General features: G+C 44.1%; 1 protein-coding gene across 1 annotated transcript; it reads left to right on the top strand.

Moving 5' to 3' along the window:
* The first annotated feature begins 1,028 nt into the window (after positions 1–1,028).
* LOC109215932 lies at positions 1,029–20,656 on the top strand. Its single transcript, XM_019380055.1, has 2 exons — positions 1,029–1,101; positions 20,091–20,656. The coding sequence occupies exons 1-2, from the start codon at positions 1,029–1,031 to the stop codon at positions 20,654–20,656; spliced, it is 639 nt and encodes a 212-aa protein (XP_019235600.1).
* Positions 20,657–21,713: the final 1,057 nt, after the last annotated feature.

Below are 21,713 nucleotides of genomic sequence, written 5' to 3'. Positions count from 1 at the left end.
CACTTGAAGACGTGACATAGAAACAAGCTATGAAATTCAAAAACAGAAGCTACGAATCAACAAATAAGAAGCTTAAAAACGAAGAATTTTTGCGTAAAATAGAATAAATATATACAAGAGGGGATTTGAATATACAATAGACGAGATGAATATATACAATGAAGTGTAACTTTATATACAGACCAAAGGAAAGATAAAAAGTGCGATAAAAGTAACTAAGTATAAAATTATATACAGACCAAATGAAAATCAAGAAAGCATAAAATAGTATCAATATATACAGTCATCCAAAATGAAGGGCGCACCCCCTCGAATAAAAGCTGGCGTTGTCCCCAATGCCAACTAGTCTAAATAAGCACCAAAAAGAGAGAAAAAGGATATAGATGACTCCCTAAGCCACGTCCGTCTACATAGGATCATGGGTGGTCCCTAGGTCCTCTATGTGCTTGGGAACCTCAGACTGGTCCCTGGTGGTCTGCTCTGCTGCTACTGGGATCTGGGCCTGGACCTGGACAGGCTCTGGAACTGGTACATCCTGTGGCTGACTGGAGGAAGCCTCCGGTGGGTCCGCCAAATGGATGATAGAATCATCTACTCTAGGGATCATCCTCCTCCTCTTCGGAGACCTCTGGGTCTGCTCCGGCAGTGGATGAGCTGCTGGAACTTGATCATCAAGCAATAAGTCCAAAGGCAATTGGTCTGCTTTCAATCTATCAACATCTTCCCACAGCTCCTTCACGAATTCCTTTGAGGCCCGTGTCTTCCGCAGCTTCCTATGCTCCTTAGGAAGCTCCTTGAGAGCCCTGCTATGTGAATCCACCGCCTTTGTCAATGCATCCTGAGTATCGAGGATTTTCTTCTGGTTCTCAAGAATCTCCTTCAAAGCATCCTCTATTGACTGGGGTACCTGTGGGGCTGTGGGAGCTGACTGAGCTGCTACAGTAGCAGACAATGTGGAAAACTTAGATCACGCTGTGGACATCCAATTGTTGATACTGGCAAGGGCCTGGCTCAGTCGGTGGGCAGTGATGGGATGGGCCCGGCTAGATGGAATCTCTGCTGATATGGAAGGGCCAGGAGGAATGGCTGCAGAAGTGGAAGGTCCGGGAGGCATCTCAGCAGAAATGGAGATAGGCTCAGCAGGGACCTCTACCACAACTGGCTCTTCAGACTAGCCAGTTGGGGCAGAAGTAGGGGCTTTGTAGTTCTTGTCCTTGGGGTTGTCATTCCCCTTCAAGCTATACCAGGAGAACGGGGCCGTCGCCTTGACCTTGATATCATAGGTCTTCTTGTCCACCTTCAAGTCCCGAAAGTACATAGTGAGGGTACTCGGGAAGGGGTAGTTCCGGTCATGCTCAGCTCCTACTAGCGAGATAATGTGGGACATCACATTCCCCACATTTATGGGGTACCCCGCCATAATAGAAGCAACCAATTCATCCCGGTGGAGAGGAAGAGTCGGGTCATGTGTAGTGGGGTCCAACCGGCTGCAAACAAAGGTCTCCCAGCCCCTAGCCTCAAAGTTCAGGGTCCTCCTCAATATTTTTACCCCAGCAGTCAACCAATCAGGAACGATACCTGGGATTGCCAGGTACTGAGCTAACCATGGATGGACCTCCTCGCCCATCTCCAACTTTGCCATATACAAAGTCTCATCCTCCTCGTTGAAGCCCAAGTATTCATTGAGGTATTTCCCTTCAAACAACACTTTCTTGTTGCGAACCTTGGTCACTTTGGAGCCCTTTTTTATGTGGGCTACATTGCAGTAGAATTCCTTGACCATGTGTTCATTAGCATCTACACAGTCATCTAAGAAGTACTCCCAACCCACTCTAGTTCTGAACTGTTTCTGCACGTCAGGGTTGTGGGGTAATAAATCTCTGTCAATGAAGATCTGCTCTGGTATTAACTTTCTCACCGGCCACCACTTCCTAAACTTGTGGTACGCCACCTGGCTCACGAATCTATCCTCCCAAACATCAGGCTTTCTAGTCAGGCAATGCCTCCAACCTGAGGCTCACCACCTTCAGCTATCTCCTCATCCCCTTGTACTTCCTCCTCACCTCCGTGTGCACCCTCCCCGGATATTGAAGCTGTGGGAGAGGTGGAGTAATTACCACTGCCGGCTGCTGAGCCCTCAGACGACTCAGTGGGAACATGCTCTGGTGCTTGGGCAGTGGTTGGTGGTGGAGGGGTGTCTCTCAGCCTAAATCTCTCCGGCCAGTCTTCAACATACTCTGGCACGGAGTCTGAAGAAATGTCCCTTGACGGTTGGTACTCACTCCCCGAGGAATGGGAAGCAGCTCTGTCTGCAGCTTTGATGAGTTTCCTGGTGTTTTTTATGTTCTCGTGAGCTTGGGGAGTGAGTTTTACCATCTTCTTCTTCCCTCCCTGGGAGGGTTCTCCTTTTCCCGGTTGTTTTGATCCTTTTCTCACCATTGTCTGCAAACATCATTCAATGTATTTGTTAGTATTAATCAATGTAGTTCAAGTTATTATAGCAGAACAAATTGCATACAGGTTCACAGTGTTGCAGATAGTTGCAGGAAGTGCCTAGTGCGGACCGCACAAAATGGTAGTGCGGCCGCACTGAGGTCACCGCGGACCACACAAGAATGACCGCGGTCCGCATAGGTATAGAGTTCCAAAAACCAACTCTCTGAATCCCACCAGTACGGTCTGCACAAAGCCAACCGCGGCCGCACTGGGCCAGTGCGGACCACACAAAATGTAGTGCGGCCGCACTGGGCAAAAGTCACTTGGACACAAGATGGCACCGCGGACCGCACAGAAATGACCGCGGTCCGCGGTACGTTCCCAGACATGGCACTGAGTTAGGGTTCGAGATTTAGGTAATTAGTTCAGACGTTCACCTAGTTAGGGTCCCTACTCAATTACCCAGTCCATTCTACTCACCAAGTCCACAAAAATTGTCATTTAAACTAACCTAATCTAACAATTAGAAAAAATATGGGGAGAAGAAGAACTACCAGTTAAGGAATATGAAAATAAAATGGAATTACACAATTAAACAAAGAAGAATTGAGTGAAATGTTACCAGATAATGAGAAGAAGTGCAACTAATCAATGTCAAGCAAGAGTTATGAGGAAAATGCTCAAGATGAACAGTAAAAGGGGGCTCTGAGAGTTTAGGGTTCGAAAAGGGTAAAAGGAGGCCATTGGGGTCTATTTATAGAGAAACCCATGGGGCCCATTCTCACCTACCAGCACGGCCGCACAAAATGGACCGCGGTTCGCGCTGGGTTTGTTTAGAAAAAGTTTGAGAAGGCAACCTCTGCGGTCTGCACAAAACAAACCGCAGCCGCAAAGGTCCATCGCGGCCCGCACAAAATGTAATGCGGTCGTGTTGGCAAACTTCAGAGAGCAATTTTGTTACCCTTCACCAGTGCGGACCGTACAAAATATAGTGCGTCCGCACTGGAAACATTAGAGACTGTGCAATTCTGCAATTATGTCATGCACTGCATCAACTCAATCCCTGCAACATCTCACAACCAGTTAGCCCAAAAATCAATCCTATACTACCAAGAAAATCAAAGAAAACAAAAAGAAAAACACATGGGTTGCCTCCCAAGAAGCGCCTGATTTAACATCGTGGCACGACGCGGGTTACCATCACATCATTTGAAATGAACAATAGCCACCACATGGCGATCATCAAACTTCCCAAGATAATGCTTGACACGGTGCCCATTCACTCTAAAGATTTCACCACTTTTGTTCTTCAAATCTAGAGCACCAAACGGGGTCACACACACAACTTCAAATGGTCCACTCCACTTTGATTTCAGCTTTCCCGGAAACAACCTTAGACGAGAATTGAACAAGAGGACCAAATCACCAACTTTGAACTCCTTTCCACGAGCATATTTGTCATGAAGGTAATTCATCTTGTCCTTATACAAGGACGAACTAGAGTATGCATGGAACCGAAATTCATCAAGTTCATTGAGTTGTTCAACACGAAGATTAGCCGCAACATCCCACTCAAGATTAAGCTTCCTCAAGGCCCACATGGCCTTATGTTCCAACTCCACTGGTAGATGACATGCTTTCCCAAACACCACCGGTATGGTGATATACCAATTGGGGTCTTGTAAGCGGTCCGGTAAGCCCATAGAGCATCATCTAACTTTTTAGACCAATCGGTCCTATTGGCATTGAGAGTTTTGGATAAAATGCTCTTGATCTCCCTGTTAGACACTTCAACCTGGCCACTTGCTTGAGGATGATACGGTGTAGAGACTTTGTGGTTGACACCATACTTTGAAAGCAATGTATCAAAAGCTCTATTACAAAAAAGCGATCCTCCATCACTAATGATTGCTCGGGGTGTACCAAACCTTGTGAAAATGCTCTTCTTTAGAAATGCCACCACACTCCTAGCTTCATTGTTGGGCAAGGCCACGGCCTCAACCCATTTTAACAGCTACAAGAATGTAAGTGTTCCCACACGAGCTAACAAAAGGGCCCATAAAATCGATACCCCATACATCAAAGATATCAACTTCAAGAATTGTGTTTAGAGGCATCTCATCTTTCTTGGAAATCCCGCCTGCTCGTTGACATTGATCACATCTTTTCACTAAATCACTTGCATCTTTGAAGAAGGTTGGCCAATAAAAACCACAACACAAAACTTTTGAGCTGTTCTCACCCCTCCATGATGGCCACCATAGGGGGATGAATGACAAGCCTCCAAAATACTCAGTTGCTCTCCCTCCGGGACACACCTTCGAATCACACCATCCGTGCAAATCTTGAACAAGTATGGCTCATCCCAATAGAAGTCCAGACTATCCCGTTTGAGCTTCTTCCTTTGGTTAGAAGAGAGCTCACACGGGATGATGCTAGTCACAAGGAAATTAGCAATATCCGCAAACCATGGCATATCACACATTGACACAGAAAGTAGTTGCTCATCGGGGAATGTATCATTGATCTCCAAGCCATCACACGGCCTTCCTTCCTTCTCCAAGCGGGACAAATGATCCGCAACTTGGTTCTCACTACCTTTCCGGTCCACTATTTCCAAATCAAACTCTTGAAGAAGTAGTACCCATCTCATCAACCTTGCCTTGGAGTCTTTCTTGGTCATCAAATACCTAATTGCTGCATGGTCGGTGTGCACTATGACTTTGGCTCCCATAAGATATGGTCGAAATTTTTCCATGGCGAACACAATAGCCAATAATTCCTTCTCCGTCACCGTGTAGTTCCTTTGAGCTTCATTCATTGTCTTGCTTGCATAGTACACGGGATGAAACATTTTGTTCACTCTTTGACCTAACACTGCCCCAACTGCAACGTCACTTGCATCGCACATGAGCTCGAAAGGCAAACTCCAATTGGGTGCGGTAATTATCGGGGTAGTGGTCAACTTGTGCTTAAGAAGTTCAAAAGCCTCCATGCATTTTGCATCAAACACAAACTTAGCCTCTTTCTTTAGCTACTTGCAAAGGGGATTCACAACCTTCGAAAAATCCTTGATAAAACGCCGGTAAAACCCCGCATGCCCAAGGACACTTCTCACCCCTTTGACAGAAGTGGGGGAGGAAGCCTCGAAATCACCTCGATCTTAGCTTTGTCTACTTCAATCCCATGCTTAGAAATCTTGTGACCTAACTCTATACCTTCTTCAACCATGAAATGGCATTTTTCCCAATTAAGAACGAGATTCGTTTCTTTACATCGGGCCAAGACTCTATCCAAATTTCCCAAACACTCTTCAAATGAATCACCAACCACGCTAAAATCATCCATAAAGACCTCCAAAATATCTTCCACCATGTCGGTGAAAATGGCCATCATGCATCGTTGGAAGGTCGCTGGAGCATTGCACAACCCGAACGGCATCCGGGAGAAAGCAAATGTACCATATGGGCATGTGAATGTTGTCTTCTCTTGGTCCTCCGGGGCAATTAAGATTTGATTATACCCCGAGTGTCCATCCAAAAAGCAATAAAAGCTCGCCCCGCAAGGCGATCAAGCATTTGGTCAAGGAATGGCAAAGGGAAATGATCTTTTCGGGTCACCTTGTTTAGCTTCCGGTAGTCCATGCATACCCGCCATCCGGTAACCGTCCGAGTGGGAATAAGTTCATTGTTGTCATTTGTCACCACAGTCATCCCACCTTTCTTCGGCACACATTGCACTGGAGAAGTCCATGAGCTATCGGAGATTGGATACACCACACCTGCATCTAGCCACTTGATCACTTCTTTCTTCACCACTTCTTGCATTGCTTCATTGAGTCTCCTTTGATGTTCCAAGGAAGGCCTTGCGTCATCTTCCAAAATAATTTTGTGCATGCAAAATGCGGGGCTTATTCCCCGAATATCCGCCAGAGTCCATCCAATTGCCCTTTTTCGCCTTTGAAGCACCGCCAAAGTGGCCTCAACCTGCATGTTAGTAAGGCAAGAAGAAAGAATAACTGGTAAAGTTGAATTAGAGCCCAAGAATTCATACCTGAGGTGTGGGGAAGTGGCTTCAACTCCAACACTGGTGGCTCCTCAATTGATGGTTTGGTTGGTGGAGCTTTGCGATTTTTAAGATCCAAGGATAATTTTCTTGGCTCATAGGAATAAGAGCCCATCCCATGTAAGGCATTGACACACTCCACTCTGCTTGCATCATCATTGACATCAAGATTTAAGAGCACGGCCTCAAGGGGATCCTCCACGTTAATCATAGCACTTGTGTCATCCACGATCACAGCTGTGACAATGTCCACAAATGAGCACACCTCGGTGCTATTGGGTTGCTTCATGGATTTGCAAACATGGAAGACGACCTTCTCATCACCCACTCTGAAAGTTAGTTCACCCGCTTCAACATCAACCAATGCCTTCCCCGTTGCAAGGAAAGGTCTCCCTAGAATAATTGGGACCTCATATTCCACCTCATAATCCAAAATCACAAAGTCCGCCGGCAAGATAAATTTGTCCACCCGGACAAACACATCATCAACTATACCCAAAGGACGCTTCATTGATCTATCTGCCATCTGTAATCTCATGGAAGTTGGCCTTGGTGGCCCAATACCTAGAGTCTTGAAAACTGAGAAGGGCATTAAATTGATGCTTTCCCCAAGATCACATAAAGCTTTGGCAAAGTCTGCACTACCAATAGTGTAGGGGATAGTGAAAGCACCGGGATCCTCTAATTTTGGGGCCATTGAATGTACTATGGCACTAACTTGGTGGGTCATCTTGATAGTTTCACAGTCCATTGATCTTTTCTTTGTAACCAAATCTTTCATGAATTTAGCATAACCAGGCATTTGCTCCAAAGCTTCCACCAAAGGCACATTGATGGATAAGCTCTTCATCATGTCAATGAACTTTTTGAATTGGTTGTCACTTTTCTGCTTGGATAGCCTTTGAGGATAAGGCGGAGGTGGTCTAGGCAAAGGTGCCTTGGCTTTTGGCACCACTGGCTCCGACATGTCAATTATGTGCTCCCTAGACGGGTTCACGACCTCTTGAGTTTCCACCTCGGCTTCATTAATGTCAATCCTCACTTCATTGTTCACCTTGTCATCAACCACATCTTCAACTACCAAAGGAACCACATTTTCTTGCAACTCAACATCATCATCAACAACTTGCTTATCTTTCGAGGCATGCACATCACCGCCTCTCCCACTTCATGTTGTAACCGCCATCACATGATTGTTCCCACCCTTAGGGTTCACTACCGTATCACTTGTTAGAGCACCCTTTGGGCGAGTATTCAACGATTGAGAGATTTGTCCTAATTGCACCTCCAAATTTCGAATAGAGGTATTGTGGGAAGCCAATTGAGCATCGGAATCTTGGTTCTTCTTCATCATTTGTTCGAACATCATTTCTATTCTTCCCATATCAATACCCGAAGAACTAGATCCTTGAGAAGGGAAAGGGGGTGGATTGTTCGGTTGTTGGTACATTGGGGGCCTTTGAAAGCCTTGCCCCCGATTGCCTTGGTTTCCATTGTTGTTCCAATTGCCTTGACCATTGTTCGTTCCAATTGTTGTTATTACCATTCCAATGCCCTTGGTTGCCTTGATTGTTGTTCCCCCAATTACCGCGTTGGTTGTTGTTGTTCCAATTACCACCACCTTGTTGTTGATTGCCCCAATTACCTTGGGGCCGCCATTGTTGGTTTGAAGAGTTGCCTCTATTGCCTTGATAGTTGTTAACATATTGTACCTCTTTATTTTTCTCATCATAACCATCATTTTGAAACCCATCACACTCATCATCAAATTGTTCGAAATTCCCTTGGTTTTGTTGCCTTCTTTGCCTTCTCTTGTTGGTAAGCAAATTGACACTTTCCATATCATTCACTTGGCGAGGGTTTTGGACTTGTTGCAACTGTGCCTTAGCCAATTGATTCATAGTAGTTGTCAACTCCGCTATAGCCTGCCCATGGTCGTGTAACTCCTTATGTAAATGAATAACCGTAGGGTCACCTTGGGGAACATTGGCTCTACTTTGCCATGCGGAAGATGTATCCGCCATCTCATCAAGAATCTTGCAAGCTTCGTCATAAGACAACTTCATGAAATTACCCCCAGCCAATTGATTGACTAGCACTGATTTGTAGTATTGATGCCCCGATAGAAGGTTTGTTGAATCATCGCCTCGGTCATATCGTTGTTTGAGCATTCTTTCACCATTGTTCTAAACCGCTCCCAAATCTCATGCAAAGGTTCCGTGGGTTCTTGCTTGAAAGCCAATATTTCATCTCGAAGTGCCGCCATGTGCCCGGGTGAGAAAAATTTAGCAATAAACTTATCCGCCAACTCATCCCAAGTTGTGATGGAATGGTTGGGGAGTCTCTCTAGCCAATCTAATGCCTTTCCCCGAAGTGAGAACGGGAAAAGTCTCAACCTAAGAGCATTTTCGGACACATTCGTTTGCTTGCTACCCCAACATGTATCTACGAACCCTTTTAGATGTTTGTAGGCATTTTGATCCGCAGCGCCCGTGAAATACCCACGCTGCTCAAGTAAAGTCAACATCACATTGGTTATCTGAAAATTGCCCGCTCGGATTCTGGGAGGGACAATAGCTTGCATATCCTTGGTTCGGTAACACCCGAGGAACCGCTCTTGGAGGTGGCGGAGGAGGGTCTGGAACGTTGTCATTAGCATTGCCTGGCGGCCTCGTCGTGGTCCGGGAGGTACAAGAGGCACCTCATCCTCTCCAATTTCATCTACCTCCTCCCCCGCGAGCACATTTCCAAGAGGGTCATTAGCATTGAAAGCCATTGGGTACCTGTAGTAATCACACACACAAATTAGTAACAAAGAAAGAAAGAAGAACAACACATAAAACTAAATAAATAGATAGCCAAAACCGTTAGCTCCCCGGCAACGGCGCCAAAAAGTGATCGTTGCCAACTCCGCACCACTAAAAAGTAGCGAGAGAGGGTTGCAATGGCTTTTACCCGATTTTGGGTCAGGATCGAATCCACAGAGAGCTAGGATTGGAGTTGAGTATCTATTTAGCTTAGGATCGCGTGTGTGTTCTTAATTGATCTTCTCATAATTTTTGGGTTTTCTTTTATAAACTACTATTATAAAACTACTAATTAGAATTGAAACTAGATTACGCTAAGAGAAAATTGCTAAGAGTTGTATCTAATGGATTAAGGGGCACTAGGGTAGTGACTTTCACCTAGGTGGCTAATTGACGGGTAATTGCTTCTAAAGCTTGATTGACATGATTAGGGAAATATATATAACCGTTGCACAATTTTACCCACTCTCACACCTCTCGGTCTAGAGAGTGATTTTGCCCAATTGACTCTCTCGAGACCAAATGGGTAGGCAAATTAGCTCAAGCAACTAGGGTTCAAGTCGGGTAATTACTCTCTCGAGATTTAACCCTTTAATTGGGACTATCAATTCTCTTGAGTCCATCCCAATTCCTTGTTGGGTCAATTTTGGAGACTTAGGCTCTCTCTTTCAAGAAGAGCCGAGTCCACTTAGCACAAACCAGTGTTTGTAACCACCAATTCATAAATTAAACCATAAAATTGACCCAAATACAAACACCCTTAGTCAATCTGACCTTAAATCACAACACCCATCAATTACCCACACTAGGGTTGAGCCACAACCCTAGATAATGGGTTTAGCTACTCATGCTTGAATAAAAAAATAGAGAAATAGATGATGAAGAAGAAGACATATTAATTAAATACTAAAGTAAAATACAAGAATCTATCGTTAAAACTAAGCTAAGATGCCAAAAATGGCTACAGATGATGTTCTCACGAGCGCAGCTGCTAAAATAAAATAACTGATACCCTAAAAATGGAAAAGGGTTCTATTTATACTAAGCTGGAAAAACTGGACAAAAATGCCCCTGCGGGGTCAGTGCGGGCCGCACAAAATGGACTGCGGCCGCACTAGGCTCTTGGACTTGCAATCTTGGCTCTCTGAACTCAGGCTCCGCGGACCGTGCAGAATGGACCGCGGCCGCGGAGGTCTCTAATGCGGTCTGCACAAATATGACTGCGGACCGCGCAACTTGAACCATGGCAATTTTCACCTCTCTGAACTTCTCTTCCGCGGACCGCACATAATGGTAGTGCGGCCGCGGATCCTTCACCGCGGACCGCGCATAATGGAGTGCGGCCGCGTTGCTTGATGCCTTGATTTCTGACTCTCTGAATCTCTCTAGTGCGGACCGCACAAAGAGTAGTGCGGCCGCACTAGGCCTGTTCACCTGAGTTTTGCCTTGTTTTAGGTACTTCAGCAGGTTTCACTTCTTTTGAGCCGATCTTTGACATTTCGTCACTTTGTCGATCAAACCTGCAATCAAGCACAACTTATGAGCCTCTTGGGACTATTTTGTAATAATTTATAATCAAAGCGTAAGCAAGAAGGAGCATAAAACACGTCAAAATCCCTAGTTATCAGTCACCAAGCCTGAAAGTTCCCCATCAGACGGGAGTCTCGGTAGCCAATCTTGGTATCCTTTCTACGTCCGGATTATCTCAGGGTGGAATTCGGATGTTTTACTTTATTATCTCACTTTCCGGTGTAGACCCTTCTATCCTTAAAATTCAAAAAAAATCAATCAAAATAAATAAAAAAGAAAAAGAAAAAAATCAAATGAAATTAATATTTCATTATCCAAGAATGTCTCTTTTCTTAATTTTGTCACTTCTCTTATTCTTTTTTCAGTTCTGTTAAATGCAGATTTTAATAACATGACATGCTTGCGAACTTCATGCCCAGATCCTAAAATAATGTCACACTTCGAAATAATGAATCAAGAATCAGAATGCAATGAAAATAGGTTTAAGGAAATAAAACAAAGAATCGGAATAGCTAAAGGAAAATTGACTCCAGATTGGAAAGATCCATATATGGTAACAAGAGTACTGCCAAAATAGAGCGTTGTACCTGAGAAACATCGAAGGAAATTTCCTTGAAACAAGTGTTAACGCAGGTGCAGTCAAAAGGTACTGTGTTTGATCCTCTATATAGCATTAATGCTCTAATTGAGATGATGAAGGCTTTCTTTCTCGCTATCCAAATACTATTAACCCTTTTGCCAACCCTTTGAGCCGATTACCCTCTTTGAAACCTGAAAGTGTTATTAAAAAAATGAAAAAAAAATGAAAACCAACAAAAAAAAGAGATGGAAGAAAATGAATTGAAAAATGAAAAAAAAAGGGGAAAAGAAAAGGAAAAAGAAAGAGAAAACAAAACAAAACAGAAGAAAAAGAAAAAAAAAGTTCGTTGAACTACGTTGGACTTGATTCCGGAAGGATACGTAGGCAACCTCTTTCTAGGGTTCATTCACGCCAAAACAAAAATCCACGTTCCCCCGAAAGTTGAAACTGGGGCAAATGTTATAATGGTTAGGCGATGGTTTCGCCTGAAAGGTTGTTGTAATTCAATCCAAATCCTTTTTACCCAAATCCTTTTCAAGTCCTTCCGATCAATCAACGAGAATGTTCAAAATGGGAGGATACAGTTACGTGGATCTGGAATGACCAAAATGAGAGAAATGAAATGAGAGGATCTTGTTAGTGAAAACTTGCAAAGAGCACTATAAGGCGATGCTGACAAGAGAAATGAGAGAGTTCAGCTGGTGAAAACCCGCAAAGGGCGCCACTAATCAAAAAGAGGATCATCACAACCATCGGCATCGACAGAGTCCTAGCAAGGTTTCTCGATTTTGAGGCAAAAGTTGTGATGAATTTCTGAGAGTTGGAGGGTTTACACGGGTCAGGCATCCAGTTCAAAAGGCATGTCACGTTCATCGAAGTCCACATGCACTCCAGATAAGTCCTTCTTTCCTTTCCTCGAAAGGGATACCTTTTTTCTAAATTCATTGTCCATTCCATTGTTTGTTTTTCTTTGAATCCCTTTCGGTCTAACTCTATTCGGAAACTAAGACAAATAAAGGATGGTAAGACTGATTTATAGGGTTCTCATTTGATACAAGATAATATGCAAAAGGGCACCCAACCTCGGCAGGGGCATCAAGTCAAACCCGACTGGCCACGGTGGTCGATGCTTCAAAATCAAAAGTCTTGGAAGGAGAAGATCAAATTAAATGACTACACGGGCAAATGAATTTGAAAAAGTTGAGTCCCACGTGGCTAACCGTCTTGGTAAAGTTTGAAAAGACAAAGGTTCCCCAATGCTCTGAAGTTAAATTCAGAAGAAAGAAGTGAAAAGCCTACAAAGGCAAAATGAAGCTGAAAAAGGTTAAGTCCCACGCGACCAACTGTCATGGTAAAGTTTTGGAAAAGACAAACGTTCTCCGGGGCTAGAAATGAAATCGGTCTTCAGAGAACAACCAGTTGCAGTTGAAAGTATCATCAAAGAAGATGGGCCGAGATCAAGTGACTGAAACAATCAAGGCCGCAAAACCAACCACCATTTCAAACTAACAAATTATTCTTTGTTTGAAAAATAGGAAACAGGTGCAATTCAAATGTAACCTCGCAAAAGAAGGTGCAACTAAAAGAAACCGCGCAGAGACTAAAATAGCTCTGTAGCAACAACGACTCCAAAAGATAAGTCTTCTTCAAATTCTTTACCGCATTTTACTCATTCTCTTACTAAAAAAAGAAAAAAGAAAATTTCAAAATCATGGTAGTATAGGGTCTCCAATCCCTAGCCGCGTTTTCCAACATATGGTCTCCACTCCCTAATTGACTTTATTTTAGACATAGAGTCTCCACTGCCTAGTCGCTTTTCCAACATAGGGTCTCCATTCCCTAGTCAATTTTTATTTAGACATAGGGTCTCCATTCCCTAGTCTCTTTTCCAACATAGGGTCTCCACTCCCTATTTGACTTTATTTTAGACATAGGTTCTCCACTCCCTAGTCGCTTTCCAACATAGGGTCTCCACTCCCTAGTTGATTTTTATTTAGACATAGGGCCTCCACTCCCTAGTGGACTTTATTTTAGACATAGGGTTTCCTACCTAGTCGCTTTTCCAACATAGGGTCTCCACTCCCTAGTTGATTTTTATTTAGACATAGGGTCTCCGCTCCCTAGTCTCTTTTCCAACATAGGGTCTCCACTCCCTAGTTGACATAGGGTTTCCACTCCCTAGTCTCTTTTCCAACATAGAGTCTCCACTCCCTAGTTGACTTTATTTTAGACATATGGTCTCCACTCCCTAGTCTCTTTTCCATCATAGGGTCTCCACTCCCTAGTTGACGTTATTTTAGACACAGGGTCTCTATTCCCTAGTCTCTTTTTTAACATAGGGTTTCCATTCCCTAGTTGACTTTATTTTAGACATAGGGTCTCCACTCCCTAGTCGCCTTTCCAACATAGGGTCTCCATTCCCTAGTTGACTTCATTTTAGACATAGCGTCTCCACTCCATAGTCGCCTTTCCAATATAGGGTCGCCACTCCCTAGTTGACATTATTTTAGACATAGGGTCTCCATTTCCTAGTCTCTTTTCCAACATAAGGTCTTCACTCCCTAGTTGACTTTATTTTTAGGCATAGGGTCTCCACTCCCTAGTCGCTTTTCCAATTTAGGGTCTCCACTCCCTAGTTGATATTATTTTAAACATAGGGTCTCCACTCCCTATTCGCCTTTCCAACATAGGGTCTCTGTCACGACCCAACATCCATTAAAGGTCGTGATGGCGCCTAACACCGCTGTCAGGCAAGCAAAAAATAAATAATTAACTTGGTTCTCATTTTAGTATTTTTGAAATCATAATTTCCCTCAAATAATAAGTGATAAAATTCATAGAGTAAATGATAATATTTTTATAGCTACAATACTGAACAACCCATATATGCCCCCCCGGTGTCGCAAGCGCATGAGCATCAAATAGGAATGTAAAGAAAAATACAGCATCTGTCCGGAATACAAATTTGGACAGGAAAAATGTAAATACTTTGAAGGACACTCTGCTGGCTGCGGATCGTAATATGGAATGCTGCTCACCTAAGTCCCCGCATTAAACACGCCTCTGCTCCCATAAGGCCATTAGACATATATGCACCTGCACAAAAATGTGTAGCAAGTGTAGTATGAGTACGTAAATCAACGTCCACGTAGTAAGTATCCAATCTAACCTCGAAGAAGTAGTGACGAGGGGTCGACTCCGACACTTATTATGGGCTAACAATAAAATACCGATATTATATTTAAGCATGGAATATATAACATAGCTGAAAGTTCAATAACCGAAAAATAATCAATAATTCTTTTTACTAATAGAAATTTCCAATTTCATTTTCATCATTTAACAAGTTATATCTCAAGCCAATAAAGAAATGCCAATTATTATTAGTTCCAAAGAGTTAACAAGCGCAAGTCATGCCGAGGTCGTACGGCCCGATCAAACATATAAATATAAACTGTGCACTGTCGAGGGTCGAACGACACGAACCAACATATAAATGTAAACTGTGCGCTGCCGAGGGTCGAACGACACAAACCATAGATGCATCTATTTAACCTGCCGAGGCGAACGACCCGCTCCCATGAGAGTAGTGGAAATTTACCCCGCTCGCGGAATATAGTTGTGACTCGGTTGAACGTAGATTTTTCTCAAGTTATTATCATATTCTTCAATTCTTTTTTAAAAACTATGAAATTCAAATGAAAACTTTCAAGTCTCGAAATTCTCAATTTCAACTCTTTTCAAGGCATATAATAAGCATACTCGATCTCAATTACTTTCAAGGCAAATAATAAACATAATTAAATAACGGTATCAACAAGGCTTGGTGTAAACCTAAAACTTCCCGGACATAGGCATAATTAGTAGCTACGTACGGACTCTCGTCACCTCGTGCATACGTAGCCCCCCACGAATAGAAGTGATAACTGTGATTTTTACATGTTTTATGCCCATACTTGCCTATGCTTTATGTATGAATTGTCATAAAATAGATCCAGAATGCTTACAAAGTGCGCTTGATTGCAGGTTTGAGCGACAAGATGACGAAAGTCAAGAATCGGCTCAAAACGGAGTGAAACCTGCTCAAGTGTCAAAAATCATTGAAGTAGGGACAGGAGGACCTAGCGCGGACCGCACTGATTTGCTGCGCGGCCGCGCTAGGAGATTTAGAGAGCATCCATTTCAGGAGTCTCCACGCGCGGTCAACGCTCTTTTCTACGCGGTCAGCGCTGGTGTCTACGCGGTCGCGCTTCGTTGTTGTGCGGTCCGTGCCCATTAGCCTGCGCGGCCGCGCTACCTCTTTGTGCGGTCCGCGTCCCCAGCTTCAGTAGTGAATGATCGGAGGCCAAGACCCCTAAGCGGCCGCGCTGCATTTCTGCGCGGTCCGCGCCAGTCCCGCAGGGGTATTTTTGTCCGATTTTTCTGGCATAGTATAAATAGAATATTTTATTATTTCTAGGTTATGTTTTAGATATCAGATAGCAGCAGCACTCGTGAGACTCAAGTTTTAGCCTATTTTGGGCATTTTCATCTTGTTTTAACGTGGATTCTTGTAGATTAACCTTCTAGTTAATTAATATGTTGATTTTATCTACTTCTTCTTTAATTTCTGTTGCTATTATGGCTAGCTAAACCCATTAGCTAGGGTTGTGGCTCAACCGTAGTGTGGGTAATTAATGGGTGTGATTGTTTAATGCTTGAATGATGTTGGGTGTTTGATATTTGGGTTAATTTTATGTTTTAACTAGGATTTGGTGGTTGCAAACACTAAGTCTAGCTTAGTGAGTCTTGACTCTTCTTGAGAAAGGGTGTCTATGACTCCAAAGTTAACCCAACAAGGAATTGGGATGGACCCATGAGAATGGTAGTCCCAATTAACGGGTAAAACCTCGAGAGAGTAATTACCCAACTTGAACCATAAGTTGCTTGGCTTGTTAGCCTACCCAATTGGTCTCGAGAGATTCAATTGGGCAAAATCACTCTTTCTACCGAGAGGTGTGAGAATGAGTGCAATCGTGCAACGGTTATAGCAAAAGCCCCATAATCATCATTCTTGTATTAGGCATCTCTACTCGTTAGTTAACCACCTAGGTAAATGCCACGACCCTAATGCCTTTCTCTATCTTGCATACAACCTAGAATTAATATCTTAGCATAATTTAGTTATAATTAGTAGTTGCTGAATTGTAGTTGATAATCATAAATACCCAAAAATGATAGAAGATCAATTAGAAGCAAACTCGCATTTCTAGGCTAAGCAAATATCCAACTCCCTTTCTAGCACCCTGTGGAAATTGACCCCGATACCACTATTGGGTAAAAGTATTAGCGCCCACTCTTCCTAAGGTTGAGTCCGCTGCGCGATTAATCACTTTTTGGCGCCGTTGCCGGGGAGCTTACGGTGTTGACTATTTGTGTAGCTAGTTTTGTGTTTTGCTTCTCTTTCCTTCTTTTTACTAACTTTATTTGTGTTGATCCATCAGGTACACATGGCTCTAAACGGAAATGACCCTCTTGGCAATGCCTTGGCGGGGGAGGAGGTTGAAGATGTTGAGCAAGATGAGCTTCCGGTACCTCAAGTACCACGGAGAGGTCGCAATGCCAATGCTAATGTACATGAAAACAATCCTATTCCAGACCCTCCTCCGCCATCGCCAAGAGCGGTCCCAAGAGTTCTTCCTAATCAAGGGTACGCGAGTGCCATCGTTCCTCCCCGAATCCGGGCGGGGAACTTTCAAATCACAAATGTCATGTTGACCTTGCTCGAGCAAAGGGGATATTTTATGGGCGCCTCCGACCAAAATGCATACAAGCACTTGAAGGGGTTCGTAGATACTTGCTGGGGCAGCAAACAAACAAACGTGTCAGAGGATGCGTTGAGATTGAGGCTTTTCCTGTTTTCTCTTCAGGGCAAAGCGTTGGACTGGTTAGAAAGGTTACCAAATCATTCTATCACCACATGGGATGAATTGGCGGACAAATTTATTGCCAAGTTCTTTTCTCCAAGTCATATGGTGGCTCTTCGGGACGAGATTCTAGCCTTTATGCAAATGCCAACGGAGCCATTGCATGAGATCTGGGAGCGATATAGAACAATGGTGAAGGAATGCCCTAACAACGACATGACTGAGGCGATGATCCAACAGACTTTCTATAGGGGCATCAACACCACAAATCAATGCATTGTGAACCAATTGGCCAGTGGGAACTTTATGAAACTTTCTTACCAAGAGGCATGTGATGTACTTGATGAAATGGCAGACACTTCTTCGGCATGGCAAAGCCGAGCGAATGTACCCCAAGGTGACCCCACGGTCATCCATTTGCATAAGGAGTTGAGTGATCATGGCCAAGCTATTNGGACAAAGTGGTGATGTTTGATGGGAAGTCTCTGAACGAATTTTTGGGGTTCAACGAAGAGGACGAAACTCAATATTTAGAAAAGCTGGCAATGAAAGAAGAGGTTCGCCCGTGGTTGGCCCAGCACTTGGCAGCCCCGGGCACTGTCCCAGTTTGGTTGAAAGCAGGAGAGAAGATTCTGAGAAACACGTTCAGTTTTGAAGCAAAGGGGTGGTTGACCTTCATGTGTAGTAGGCTTGACCCTTCAACTCATGATCACACAGTGCCTATTCCTCGTGCAGTTTTAGTAGCTTCCATTATGGCTGGTTTTCCTCTGAATGTGGGCAACATCATGTCAAGAGTGATTTCTACGTTAGGGCAGGAGACAAACACAAACTACCCCTTCCCAAACACTCTTTCCCTGTACTTCAGAGAATTGAAGGTAAAGAAGAAGAGATTTGATGTCCAGGTAGATCCAGTGGCCCCCTACTCATGGTACAGTCAGTTGGGTGCCGACAACCCAAAGAGGTCCAAAAAGCCTCAGGCATCCACTTCCACCGCACCTGGCCAGTCTGAGGAGCCAGCGTATTGAGCAGTCCACTGAGCCTTCCACCATCACTGCTACCAGTGAGACATTGCCTCAGGGTCCTTCTTCTATTGCTGGTCCATCTACTGCAGCAGACACGGATGTCCCTTCATCGAAGACCCACAGGTTCACTGCCCACCAGCTTGCTCAGTCTCTAGCCAGTTTGAACAACTGGATGTCAGCTGCGACATCCAAGTTGTCAAACTTGGCCACTGTAGTTCAGGCACAGTCAGCCCCTTCCACAGTTGAGATCCCTCCTTCTATTAAGGAGACACTGAAGAAGATCCTGGCCCACCAGGAAAAGATGATGGAGACACAGAATGCCTTATCTAAGGCAGTTGGAGCACACAACACAGCACTGGGTAAACTTGCTAGGGAGCACAGGAAATTGAGGAAGCAGAAGGCCTCCAAGGAGTCAGTGATGAAGCTGAGGGAGGATGTGGATAAGCTTTTGGCGGATCAGATGCCACTTGACTTGCTTTTCGGGGAGCCAACTGTTGATCCAGCAGCAGTTCAGCCACAGCAGGAGGAGACCCCCAGGCCGAGGAAGAAGAGGAAACTCCCTAGCACTGAGGGAGTTGTGATAGAGGTGGCCCAGGTTCATGAGGGTACATCCAGTGTCCCACCGGTGGTTCAGCCTGTTCTTGATCCAGCTCATGTCCCAGCAGCACAGCAGCAGCAGGTCGGAGACCAGTCTGAGGTCTCGGCTACTACAAAGGATCCAGGGACGACAGGAGACCCCACGCATGTGGACTAGGCTTGAGGGGCCTCTCTATATCCTTTTACTATGTTTTTGAGCTTATCTTGGTAGTTGGCATTGGGGACAATGCCAGCTTTTATTCGTGGGGTGCGCCCTACCATTTTGATTCTGATACATTAGATGACTGTATATATTTATTTAATTTCTAGTCTATGTTTTGGATTGTTTTTGGTTTTTAAATAGTTGGCCTGTATATAACTTTTAACTTTGGCTACTTTTAGACTCTTATGTATATATTCATCCCGATGTATATTCTACTCCCCATTGTACATATTCATTCGGTTTTTCTAATCTTCGTTCAAATTTTTCGTTTCTTTTAGCCTAGTGTTAGTGTGTTGTGCGAACCGGGTGGCTCTTCCCAATGATAGATGGCGTGACAACCTTCTTAAGGGTTTGAGTCCGTTTTTGATTTTTCTTCTTTTGATTTTCAAAATTTTGTAGTTAAGAGGACCTCAGGCAAACTTCACTTGGGCCTAACACATTTGCCTTTGATCCCATGGTCAAAGACATAATGTTGTGTTTAGGATGGTGAAAATTGTGGCCTTGAGACTCTTGTGTTGACCAAACAATCATCATATGGTCGTGTGGGGCCATTGTGCGCTTGAATTGGAACTAAGGTCGTTGTGGGCTCTCAACTCGATGTCTTTAGCAAACCCTGAGTGTGTGTGTGGTGAGAATTTGAATTATGAGTCTAAGTTCCAAGCCGATGGTCTAGAACTTGCCCTGAATGTTTGTGGAGGCGAAATCATAGGTGAAACTTGACTTGAGAAGTGAATATAGGCTCTCCTTGATCCGAACTTTCAAATTTGAACAATTTCCATAACCTACCAATGAAATGATCCCTAGTTCAACCCTTTTGAGCCTTAACCTTCTTCTTTCATGAAACAAAGCTACAAGCCTTTACCCGTTCTCAATGAGACCCTCTCTTGGCACCCAAATCTTCCCTTAAGCAATGGCAAATACCTAAGTTTGNTGAAGTGCCAACAGGGAGATTAAGAGTGATTTACGAAAACNGTGAACGCAACCGAACGGATTGGGCAAAGAAGCTGGATCGACGCACTCTGGGCCTGCAGAACTGCATTCAAAACGCAATAGGTATGTCACCATACAAGTTGGTATTTGGAAAGGCCTGTCATCTACCTATGGAGTTAGAACACCGTGCTTGGTGGGAATTAAAACAATTAAACATGGATCCCGAAGCAGCCGGACAAAATCGACTAACGGAGCTGCACGAGCTAGAGGAATTTTGGTATCAAGCCTTTGAGAGCATGAGGCTTTACAAGGAACGGATGAAGAAAATGCATGATAAGCACATCGTGGACAGAGACTTCAAACCCGGTGATATGGTGTTATTGTACAACTCAAGGTTGAGATTATTTCCGGGTAAGTTGAAATCCCGATGGTCAAGGCCATTCCGAGTGGTGCAAATGTTTGCTAGTGGAGCTGTGGAGATTGAATCAAAAGACGGGACGAACAAATTCTCCGTCAATGGACAAAGGTTGAAACACTACCTTGGATCAGCTGACGAAAAAGGGGGAAAAAGTATGCCATAATGAATCAAAAGAAGTGCTAAAGGGAAGATTGAACCTAAATGAACAAAAACATATCCTACCTTCACCCAAAAGCCTTCACAAAGACTCCTCAAAAGCCCTATATGATCTTGAGTTGAGGGAAGCCTACATTAGTGGATACTTACATAAGGGGCAAGCATATGGTACCTAAAGCTGGACTTATGACCTTCTTTGTGAGAGAAATGAGTGAAAACAAAAATCCATCAACCTCGGGTTGTGTGTCATTACTCTAAAAAGTGAGGTTTGCTTAGGGAGAGTTGAGGATGTGTGAGTTTGGATTCCACAAAGACCAAGGTATTTGAGAAAAGCGCCTTGATGAAATGAGTCAACACTTGATGCTCTCGTGTCACATTCGATCCATAGTTCTTAAAAGACTAAAAATGTGTTGATGATGCATTCGTATTGAGGGCAATTGTTAGTCCCAATTGATGCGTGATGAGGTTTCCTTAGGATAAGCTGGAATTACTTGGATGCTTCCTTTTTAGGGGTGGGTCTTCTTTTATTTGCTTGAGGACAAGCAAAGGTTTAAGTTTGGGGGAGTTGATAACTGTGATTTTTACACGTTTTATGCCCATACTTGCCTATACTTTATGTATGAATTGTCATAAAATAGACCCAGAATGCTTACAAAGTGCGCTTGATTGCAGGTTTTAGCGACAAGATGACGAAAGTCAAGAATCGGCTCGAAACGGAGTGAAACCTGCTCAAGTGTCAAAAATCATTGAAGTAGGGACAGGAGGACCTAGCGCGGACCGCACTAATTTGCTGTGCGGCCGCGCTAGGAGATTCAGAGAGCATCCATTTCAGGAGTCTCCACGCGCGGTCAGCGCTCTTTTCTACGCGGTCAGCGCTGGTGTCTACGCGGTCGCGCTTCATTGTTGTGCGGTCCGCGCCCATTAGCCAGAGCGGCCGCGCTACCTCTTTGTGCGGTCCACGTCCCCAGCTTTAGTAGTGAATGATCGGAGGCCAAGACCCCTACGCGGCCGCGCTGCATTTCTGCGCGGTCCGCGCCAGCCCCGCAGGGGTATTTTTGTCCGAT

This window comes from Nicotiana attenuata, unplaced genomic scaffold (genome assembly GCF_001879085.1).
Source record: "Nicotiana attenuata strain UT unplaced genomic scaffold, NIATTr2, whole genome shotgun sequence".
Classification (NCBI taxonomy): Eukaryota; Viridiplantae; Streptophyta; class Magnoliopsida; order Solanales; family Solanaceae; genus Nicotiana; species Nicotiana attenuata.
The sequence above is the reverse complement of the archived record's forward strand: the minus strand, read 5'-3'. Positions and strand labels throughout refer to the sequence as shown.